The 11211-nt window shown below is 33.4% G+C and overlaps 1 protein-coding gene across 4 annotated transcripts; it reads left to right on the forward strand.

The window, feature by feature from the left end:
* The first annotated feature begins 70 nt into the window (after window positions 1-70).
* On the forward strand, window positions 71-10038 carry LOC110626508 (2-isopropylmalate synthase 2, chloroplastic). Of its 4 annotated transcripts, none has more exons than XR_002489736.2 (13): window positions 71-871; window positions 2820-3033; window positions 3117-3197; window positions 3807-3899; window positions 3976-4062; window positions 6016-6116; window positions 6973-7006; window positions 7096-7170; window positions 8398-8481; window positions 8587-8721; window positions 9249-9391; window positions 9472-9698; window positions 9822-10038. XR_002489736.2 is itself a non-coding variant. In XM_021772433.2 (13 exons), exons 1-13 carry the CDS (start codon window positions 159-161, stop codon window positions 9850-9852), a joined length of 1956 nt encoding a protein of 651 aa, XP_021628125.1. In that variant the 5' UTR covers window positions 71-158; the 3' UTR covers window positions 9853-10038. The 4 variants fall into 4 exon arrangements, 2 of the variants coding, with proteins under 2 accessions (XP_021628125.1, XP_021628126.1); XR_002489737.2 differs by having other exon boundaries at window positions 9833-10038; XM_021772433.2 differs by having other exon boundaries at window positions 9472-9636.
* The last annotated feature ends 1173 nt before the right edge of the window (window positions 10039-11211 follow it).

Consider the following 11211-nt stretch of genomic DNA (forward strand, 5'->3'; position numbering starts at 1 on the left):
ATTGTAAATAGTCTTAAATTTAAATATAAATAATCTCGGTAAACTTATAACAGGTGCAACGTCTTATACAATACCAGTTAAACCTCGTTTTTCAATTTGCTAGGATTTATCATCCGTCTCTTTCTTCTCTTCATCCTCATCTCTCCTCTTCTTCTTCAATGGCGTCTATCTCCGCGCCACCCAATTTCTCTGTCTCTCAAATCACTTCCAAATCTCGACATCTCTCTCCTTCTCTTCTCCGCTTCACTTCTAAAGCCTTCCATTTCCCTTCAAATCCTTCGTTTTCCTCTCAATCTTCCATTCGTTTAATCAAGAGTATCATTTCCTGCTCCAAATCTTCTTCCGCAGCCCCTTCTCCGGCCGTACCTTTTCCTCGCCGCCGTCCTCAGTACATTCCTAACCACATCCCTGACCCTTCCTATGTCCGTATATTCGACACCACTCTCCGCGACGGCGAGCAGTCCCCCGGCGCCACCCTTACCTCAAAGGAAAAGCTTGATATCGCTCGACAGCTGTCGAAGCTTGGTGTTGACATTATTGAGGCTGGATTCCCTGCTGCTTCCAAGGATGATTTTGAGGCGGTGAAAACGATTGCTATGGAAGTGGGAAATGCCGTTGATGAGGATGGTTATGTGCCGGTGATTTGTGGATTATCGAGGTGTAATGAGAAGGATATTAGGACTGCGTGGGAGGCTGTGAAATACGCCAAGAGGCCAAGGATTCACACTTTCATCGCCACTAGTGAGATCCATATGCAGTACAAGTTGAGGAAGAGTAAAGAGGAAGTCTTGGAGATTGCTAGGAGCATGGTTAGATTCGCCAGGAGTTTGGGGTGTGATGATGTCGAGTTTAGCCCGGAGGATGCTGGCAGGTTCGAACTTTGAACATGGAATGTTGAATTCTTCTTGAACATGAAATTGGAATAAGAATCCTAGAATGTTCTTGAACCTTTTCTGCTCTGTTCTTTATTCCCTCTGTTTCTCTTCATTTTATTATTCTTCTTTAGCTCTAGTTTCTCGGATCTCTAAGCATCTTGCTAGAAACGTATTCTTCATTGCTTCTATTGATCTTCTGCAATTTTTTACCAGTGTAGTTTATTTTTTCTCACATTAAGTTCTCGTATCAAACAGGCTACAAAAATACTATCTTTATCTTTTGGATTTTCTTTATCTACTGATAGAATTTCTTCATTGTCATCTTTAATTCATTTGATTTGATTTAGAGCTTTACCTCTCTTTCCTTTGGTCATGCAAGCTTATACATTTACTTCTCCATTTCCCGGGGGTCTCCAACTTTTAGTATAAATTGATGGTTTATCACGAGTCTTTCTCAACTTATATTTCCCAAAGGTTTCCCAGCAGTAACTTTATATCCAATTCGCTTTTAATCTTAATAGCATTTTAAATCTCTTCATTCCACCACCAAGAATTCTTGGGGATTGCCGTTTTCCTTTTAATACCTTACTGTATCTCCTGCTACTCTTTTAATGTATCAATGTTTATCGTCTAAGTTTCATTCACTTTCAATCAATAGTCTATTATTGCCGATTTGGTTCTTGCTTAGGTTTGACTATCAAGTTTTACGTTCCATAAGTCTCCTTTCAATGTTTTCATTCTTTATCTTCATATCTAAAATCTCTAGCTTATGCTGAGTTGTTAGAACCTTGTCAGAGATAGATTTGCAATTATGTAGCCAATCAAATCTAGGTTTTTTCTAGAGTAGATATTCAGGCATACATACATTGATTCAGTGAAGCAATGGTACATATTGCTAATTTGCTATTTCTAGTGTTTTGATAGTTTTCTTTATTGGAGGTAAAACAATCTTTTGAAGGTGGTATAAACTTGTCTATAAGAAATTACAATGAAGTCTTATTGTTATTATGCCTTGCTAACTAAAGGATTTGGAGTCAAACCACGGAAATCTGAGGGTTGCATACACTTGCTGAGACATCAATTAGGATGTTGGCCTCAGTTGAAATGGTTTTGAAGAGATGAGGTTGTAATTGGTATCAGCCATCAGTTCAATCCCCTATTGCCATATTCTATCAAAAAGTCTGCTAATTTACTGATGTCTAACCAGAACAATATTTTGCAATTGCCAAAAAACTGGCTAGCGTAGTAAAATCCCTTTCCAGCTTTTCTGAACCTTGCAAATCTGGGTTATTTCATTGCTTTTTGAGCAATCAATTGGTCGTTGATGTGTCTTTGCTTTTATGCCAATGCTTTTGAACTACTTCTATTTTATTGGTACTGGGAATTTGTTTATTATTCTCAGCCACGCAAAATACTTGTCTGCATTTCCATTCTATGGGATATCAATTTTTAATTTTCTTCTTGAAAGTTTTGGATCTTGGAGCTGGGCAAGGTCGTTTTTAACAAAGATCGTCCATATTGTTAGTGATTAATCCAAGCACGAAGGAAGAGATGTTGAAGGAAAAAGCTCTTTGCTGCTACAATCTGTATTTGCAATTGATTGAATTACACTAGTTTTTTGTAATTGATTTTGTTGTTATACACTAGTTTTTCTTCGTAGTTGTTATTGTGAATGATTGTCAAAGACAAATGATTTTTTCCTATCAGTTGTTTCTTAATTTGACATCTTAAAGTTTCATTTTGTGTGCCTGTTCCATTTTAATAAATAATTCAGGAACTAATGAAGTAATGATTTATATTTGTTGTGTTATTATTGAATGTTATGCTCAATGACTGTAAAGTCTTTCCCCAACTGTGGCAAACTCTTTTTAGAAATTTTAGTACATGTTTACCCTTCTGCTTTCTTATGACTGATGGTCTCTTGCTTTCTGGATCTCTTGTCAGATCTGAAAGAGAGTTCTTGTATCAGATCTTGGGTGAAGTTATCAAGGCTGGTGCGACAACTCTGAACATACCTGATACTGTTGGGATAACATTGCCTAGTGAATTTGGACAGTTGATAGCTGATATAAAAGCCAATACTCCTGGAATAGAAAATGTCATTATTTCAACACACTGCCAAAATGATCTAGGACTTTCTACAGCTAACACATTAGCAGTATGTCATTGTTCTTTCCATTGTAATTAATGGTCATTGGAGTTGAACCTAAGAGCTCACATTATCGCTTTTACTAAATTCAGGGAGCATATGCAGGTGCAAGACAACTTGAAGTAACAGTCAATGGAATTGGTGAAAGAGCTGGAAATGCTTCATTGGAGGAGGTAAGAATCTATTTCGTGCATGGATATGAGTACTTCCATCAATAGCCTTTTTTTTCTTTTATTTTTGTGAAATAAAGCGTTAAGTGTATGAAATGCTTCGTAAGGCATCTAACAACTCTCTGTCCTAACAAATGTCAAGCATTCTATAGAGGAGTTATTTGCCATGATTCTTTCTGATATATTTTTTTTATCCTACTGCTTAGGAAGAAAGGAATTAACTTTTAGCAATTTAATAGCCTAGAAGTCACATTTTTTGAAACTTATTTTGTCAAACCATATCTTTTTGTCTAAAGAACTCACTACTAACAAATTATTTCACTCTAAACACTAACCTTACCAGCCATACTATTCAAAGACAATTCTTGCTGGTACTGCTAGTCTAAATGTCCCAAATGAGCTTCTCATGTAAAGTCCATCTTTAATTGCATTTCTACAGCACCATCAAATTTCTATACCTATTTTACTCATACTTCTTTAGAGTTGATGAAGCATTTGTTATGTCGTCACTGTTCTTCATACCATATCCTTGTTTCTTTCATTGTTTCGTTTTCTATTGTTTATGCCTTTGAGTTCTTATTTTTACGTTTGTTATTAATTTCTGACATGTAGGTTGTAATGGCCATAAAATGTCGTGGAGAGAATGTTCTAGGAGGTCTTTATACTGGAATCAATCCTAAACACATCACTATGGCAAGCAAGATGGTAACCATCTGCACAATGTTTTGCATGTTCATTTATTGTTTGTATTATGCTTCTTACTCGCCCATTGGTTTATTAGGTAGAAGAATACACTGGATTGCAGTTGCAGCCACACAAGGCTATTGTCGGGGCCAATGCTTTTGCTCATGAAAGTGGCATACATCAGGTTGGTACCACTGAACTCCAAAACACCAGGCATTTATTGTTTTTAGTAACTCATTTTATGATTATTCAATTGATTTGTCTTCAACCATTGTTGTGGAACCATCAATATGCACAGTTGTTTGAATCTTATGATTCTAGATTCGAATTTTACCATTCTTGATTTGAATCTTACAACTTGAATCTATTTCCCACTATATTGATTCGAATCTGATGAATCCCACATCGATTGTGGAAAGGGTTAATGTGCCCCTTATATGGGCTATAGGCACTCCTCCCTCTTAAGCTAGCTTTTGGGGTGAGTTAAGTCTGGCTCAAATTTAACATGGTATCAGAGTCTCCCTATCCGATGTTGGGCGTCCCATAAATTTGCCACGCACCAGTAAAAATTCTGGGCGTGAGGGGGTGTGTTGAATCCCACATCGGTTGTGGAAAGGGTAATGTGCCCTTTATATGGGCTATAGGCACTCCTCCCTCTTGAGCTAGCTTTTGGGGTGAGTTAGGCTTGTATGGGCCAAATTGTAATTGCACCTGAATTATGACTAAGTCGAAAGAATCAATAGTGAATCAGGTGAATTAATATGAATCACCAAGCCTTTACTATTCTAGGGATCATTTTAAAAGGCTGTTAGTTTAAGATTTCCTTCAATTTTACTATGAAAAGCTGTCAAAAAACTTTTTAGAATCTATTATTTTCCCTTTCCCTCTTTTCTTTTTTTTTTTTTAATGTTCATTTACTCCTCTAGTTGTAGTTATCAAGTTATGATATTTTATATTAGTATATTTTAATCTTTTAATGGAACCTGCATTCCTTTTTTATTATTTAATTTTTTGATCAAATTTAAATGAGAGTTTCAACACATATGTAGTGATAATCATTGTATACAATTCAAGGGTTCCTAATTTATAATATAAAATTATGTAACATAATAAGAATACATTATTTTATTATGGAACATATTTTTAATTGGATAAATGATAATTCTATATTTATTAAAATATATGATTATGATATTTTATACTTATTTTTTAGAACATATATTATTTGTAATTAATTTCTAAATATTTTTATTGAATATTATGATTTGATTCAATTCTCAATTCCCGATTCATAAAGTGAAGATTTTGATTCTAGATTAGAATCTCGAATTGGCATATGCCATTTAGGTGCTTTTGGTGTCGTAGTTAGATTTGTTGGCCACAATCCATTTCATTAAATCATATGTTCAGCTTGTTCTTTTGCTAGGGAAGTACCTGATGTCCATATGTGGCAGTTGAACTTTTTTTTGGGAATAGTTAGAACTTTGACATAGTGATTGCTGCTTGAGCTTATGGAATGATCAAAAGGGATTCATATTATAACAAAGTTTAGTTGGTTTAGATTTCAAATTCTGCAGAGTAGCATACAGGGTGACAAATCATGCTTTTTCATTGTAGCATGAAAATTTGCCTTAATGTGGGGCTTAAGATTTTAACCTTCATTATTGATTTTATTGATCATTCTTTTTAAATGCATTCACTTCATTAGCTTTTGAAGGTTGTAACATGTATTCTTTGGGCTTGTTTGGTACTGAGTTTGAAACCTGCTTTTTCAAAGTGCACATTCTTGGATGATATTATAAAAAGTTTGCTGTTTTAGAGTTTTTATCATAAAAATGTTTAGTTTGCCTTAAAAATAAATTTTATTGAGGTTTTATCAACATACTTAAGGTAATTTTTTTTCTCAACAATAGCTTTAACAATAATGCTAAACAGACTTTCACAATATCTGTTTTCTAGTAATGTATTATTTAGAGTTGCATAGTGCTGCATTCAAGATCTTGGCCCATTTGTTCCAAGTAAAATGGCAGTTACCTTACTGGTGATGAATTTTGGGGGAAACATATCCTAATTGATAATGGTCATTCTATTTTAACTTTAGGTTTTATGAGATGTATTTCTTCATCTTTTTTTCTAGGATGGAATGCTAAAACATAAAGGTACATATGAGATTATATCTCCTGAAGATATTGGGCTTGAACGAACCAATGATGCTGGGATTGTCCTTGGAAAACTCAGGTATTGGTCTTTTTTGTTGTTATGAGCAATGTATTATGTCTTCTAATTTAATTCCTTAACCCATTTCTTATGGTAACAAAATTTGGATGGAATTGAAAACAAATAAACATTCATTGCTCAGATTTCTTGTTGTATTGATCAAGTTATCGGAATGAACTGAAGTCGAAGCAATAAGTGGTGCTAGGAGATTTGTTTAAAATTAGCTAACTATAAAACATGGCCTGCAGATGTTAAAGGGGGAATGGAAAAACTACAGTTACTGCATAAGTGGATTATACAATGTACATTCCTAGGATAGTAAATTACTTCTATAATTTTATATTTGGTTCTCTAAGAGCTTGACAGTAGCTGCCAGCCTCTTAATATCTTTTCTAGGATTGTTTATAGCATGAATGATAATCTTGTTAGAGGTAACTGGAGCACCTAGTGCAAGTTCTTTTGTAATGGCTTTGATTGGAAAGACTCTTGGACAGGCTACATTCCTCATGGAATGGTGTTAGACTTATATGAGACATGAGTACAAGATCATGTCAGTGTATTTGGTAACAATTCTTGCCATCATTATGGGAAGAGATTTTCCAAAGCAACTGTTTTGTGGTGCTTCAACAGATTAATGAGCTTCCAAGTTAGCTGATTTTTTTTTTTCATATACATGAGGAATAAATGATAACTACCATTTCAGAGGAGATATGGAACTTTTCTTGATAGTATGTTGCTTTACTTTATTCTATGTTTAATTATGATGGGTGTTTTTAATGATATTTAGTGGTAGTTCATCATATGTTCTCTAGCCTCTAGAAATTCAATTTAATGATTTTTTTACTTGTTTTGCCGCCTTTGAATTTTTATTGTGAAGTGGTCGCCATGCTTTGAAAGATCGACTAAAAGAGGTAAATGATGATTCTCACATTTGAAAGTTGTTTAATTATCCTCTTCTTTGACACCTGCTTTATCCATTTGCTATTTTTGCTTCTTTCAGCTCGGTTATGAATTGAATGATGAGCAACTTGGCAATATCTTTTGGTCTTTCAAGGCTGTAGCTGAACAGAAAAAGGTGAAGACGCACTACTGATACTTTTCAGCTTATTTCACTTGTAGTTATAAAACGCATTACTTAATTTAGCATAACCACTGAAATTCAATTTGCATTGCAAAATTTCTCTACTTTAATTTTGTTTCAATAAGATCAATTTTGCTACATTTATAAAATTTTGTTCAAAATTTTGATATGATAAATTGATAACTAAGTATTTGCTAGATTGGAATTATGTTCAACAGATGAAAATTTGCTAACATCTCTTCAAAAATTGGCAATATGGATAAGTTGAGTGACCATGGCTGAAATTAGGCCAATTTTTTTCCTACACCGTTGTGTCCATTGTATAGTATGTCCATTCAAGTAGGTTAAAAGGTGGAAGGTAAATGGAAATAACCTCTTACCTTGTTTAGGATTTTATTTTAGACCAGAATGGAGAGTTAGTTGAGGCTAAATATTTACATCTATTAATTGCTTACTACCCATTTTTTAATGCCTAAATTAAGGTTAAAGGGTGTTACCTGAAGTTTTTAAATCCTTTTGGACCCATTGACCTTCTACTCTTTTAACACTTGCAAAGAAAGTGAGATCAATTGACCTTTCCTTTGCATTCCCTTTCATTCCATCCCATTCCTTTCCTTTACATTCAATAATTTTCTTTCCATCACCCCTAAAATTCCCATGCAATGGTTTAGTGTATTACATGGATAAATCTAGACCTTAAATTTCCTTTGTATCAGGTAGGCGTGTATCCTAACTTCTCTTTTGATAGTTGTGATTTCCAGGATTATACAGTTCTTATATAGTGTTGTTCTATTTGAAGTAAACACATCATATGCGTGTGCATGCTTTGAGCTCTGAGTTTTATGGCTCATACACATATGACTGTCTGATTTTCACTTTGGAGATATGTCTCTGTTGAATCAAACTATTATAACCAAATTAAATGTAAAGTATCACTGTTTAAGTCAGTTTGAGATCTGATTTAGGTCATTTAATTGGATATAAATCCAACATAAGAGCCCAAAGCTGATATAAATGTACATATATATATAAAATATGTAATGTTTGTAAAATATAAAAAAGAATATCATAAACAAAATATACAAAAGTATAGTAGTTAAAATTATTGATTGGTTGGTTGATTCAATTTCTGGTTTAGAAAGCAAAACCCAAGCTGGAGGTCTTTTTTAATGTTTTGTTGAGATGCTTATGTTGACTCTTGTTAAATTGTTCATGTTCTAGAGAGTTACTGATGCAGACCTGATAGCATTGGTGTCGGATGAAGTTTTTCAGCCTGAAATTGTATGGAAGCTTAGTGATTTGCAGGTAAGTTTGTATTTTTGTTTTGGTCACAATTTTCGTTGTTCACAATTCCATTTTTTTAATTCTCAATTACTACCAATATTCAACTGAAATGAACTTCATGCATAGGTTACTTGTGGAACACTTGGTCTCTCAACTGCAACGGTTAAACTAATTGATGCTGATGGCGAAGAGCACATTGCATGCTCTGTCGGACATGGGCCGGTGGATGCAGGATACAAAGCTGTTGATCTCATTGTGAAGGTTTACTTAAAATTACTTGCTAGAATTTTCCATTGACGTTAAAGAGATTGTCCAAGAACTTCCTTGAGCAGTTACCTAGGTGACAGTTAATGGTCAGATAATGTTTCCTGCAAGTCCTAACCAAGGCTTATTGAACTCTCAGGGCTAGAATTCAGGCTTGTGGTTTACCTATTATGTAAATTAAAAGGTTAGGTGTAGGATCTTGGAATATTTCCAATCAGTTGAGAATAACATCATTCAGTTGCTTCATCTTTTTTTCCCCCTCTCTCTCCTCCTATGCCTCTGAATTTATCTGCCCTCTCATTTCCCGAGTTACCTGAAAGATGCATTTATTTAGATAGTTGTGTACAAAGAACCTTGAGTGTAGTACACCCACAATGCTTGTATCATTGGTTACTATATCAGAGCAATTTATAGTCTGCTTGAATTTATATACTCAATTTTATTAGTGTGATTATTCTGCTTTTTGTTGGGGAGTGCATTTGTTATTAAGTGGGTGTTTCGTGTCGGCTTCAATGTGATTGCAGGAAGCAGTTGAACTCCTCGAGTACTCCATGAATGCTGTTACAGAAGGCATAGACGCAATAGCCACTACCCGTGTTGTAATTCGTGGAGAGAATCATCACATAACTAATGCTTTAACAGGCCAACCGCATCTACGTTCATTTAGGTACAGTTATTGCATAGCACATCTACTTTTTAACATCTCTTAACAGAACTAAATCTTTTTGTTTTCTTTGTGGATGGTAGTGGATCCGGTGCTGGAATGGATATTGTTGTTTCCAGTGTGAAGGCGTACATTGGGGCATTAAATAAGATGTTAGCTTTTAAGCGGCAGTTGCCAACGGCAAGAGTCTCTGCAGATAGAACCCCCCCGTATCCGCATGATGAAGCAGTTTGTGCAAACCCAGTGTAGTGCGTGCCAATTCGCCTTTTTTATTATGTTGAAATAGAGCAGAAGTGCTTTTATGTAGAAGGTGTCTACAATCCTGAAACTTTTTTTAACCTGACTTTGCCTGTAGTTTTTGAATAACTTATTTCGTTTTAAAAATGCATGGGATTTTAGATCTGAGTGAGTGACAGCTGAGTTTTGCATCAAGTTTTTGTGCAGGAAACCAGACCAAATTTTAGCTGCTAGGTGGGACAGGAAACTTCAAGCCTCCAGTATTGGTGTTGTGGAAGACTTCTTTTCATCACCTACTGCTGAAAGTTTTGAATGAGTTATTGGGTCTGGTAGAATTTTCCTTTTCTTTTTTTATTGTGTTGGGGACTGACTCACACTAATGGTGAATAAACTAATTGTTAGCCTTTCTATTTGAGTAACTTAGTAGTTCGTTTTTATTTCAAAATTATTCAATTTGAATTTCATTGTAAAATTTAACTTTTTAGTCTTTTTATTAAATATTGTTGTTTTGAAGAATTATTTATACTGTTTAAGTTCATATAATTTTAAGTGTTCTCTGTAATTTTAAATAGGCATATTTGCATGAAAAATTTTAAAATTTTTTATTATTTTATAATTTAATTTAAAATTTAAAAAGTTAGGTAAAATTGTTCAATATTATAAATTTTATTGTAATTATATTTAAATTTAAATTTAAAATTTAAATTGGAAAAGTTTCTTTGACGTGGTAAAATAATAGTGGATTTTTTTTATTATATTTATAAGCTATAGATAAATGTTATTAATAAAAAAATTAAAAAATTTAATTATTTTATAATTTAATTAAAATTTTAAAAATTAATGTGATTCAACAAATAAATTAGGCTAATATAAAAAATATAATTTTAATTTTTTTCTATTTACTATTAATTTCAATAAAAGTTGCAATTTGCCATTAATTTCAATAAAAGTTGCAATTTGCCATTAATTTCAACAAAAAGTTAATAATAAGTTTTATATTTATTGATTTTTATTTTTTAAATATCTTATTAGTTGTGCATTATATTTATTATAAAAAAATTATATTAATATAATAAAAAAATGTAAATAATATTTTTATTATTTATAGATATGCTATTAATACACTGATATATTTAATAGTATAAATTAGTATATTAAGCTAGTATTTTGATACACAACACATTATATTAAAAGTAGATGATAAAAATAATTTTTAAATATAAGTGGTCCGAGACAATCTAAGTTTGGCAAAAAAAGGTTATGGACACTAAGCAAAAAGTCTTTGAAAAAGCAACCATACCCGTCGACTTATTGGAGAAGCCAGAATCTTACGTAAAGCCAGAATCGACAGATCCGATAGAGGAGATCTAGATAGGTAAGACGCAAAAGGTATGGTTGGACACTGTGTTAACTGGTAAAATAAAGACTCACCTAATAGAATTACTAAAGAGCCGAATAACCACTTTCACTTGGTTTTCAAAAGATGTAATAGGCGTGGACCCGGCTCTTACCACTCATAAGCTATCTGTTAACAAGACTGTCAAACCATTCCAACAAAAGAAAAGAAAGTTTGTGCTAGAGAGGCA

The sequence above is a fragment of the Manihot esculenta genome, chromosome 11 (assembly GCF_001659605.2).
Source record: "Manihot esculenta cultivar AM560-2 chromosome 11, M.esculenta_v8, whole genome shotgun sequence".
NCBI lineage: Eukaryota > Viridiplantae > Streptophyta > Magnoliopsida > Malpighiales > Euphorbiaceae > Manihot > Manihot esculenta.

Excerpts from the sequence above, each read along its gene's own strand:
- LOC110626508 (XM_021772433.2), top strand. The coding sequence starts at position 159 with ATGGCGTCTATCTCCGCGCCACCCAATTTCTCTGTCTCTCAAATCACT. Across the intron at positions 6,117-6,972 it reads ATTGTCCTTGGAAAACTCAG|TGGTCGCCATGCTTTGAAAG; the intron begins GTATTGGTCTTT and ends TTTATTGTGAAG. Across the intron at positions 7,007-7,095 it reads TGAAAGATCGACTAAAAGAG|CTCGGTTATGAATTGAATGA; the intron begins GTAAATGATGAT and ends TGCTTCTTTCAG.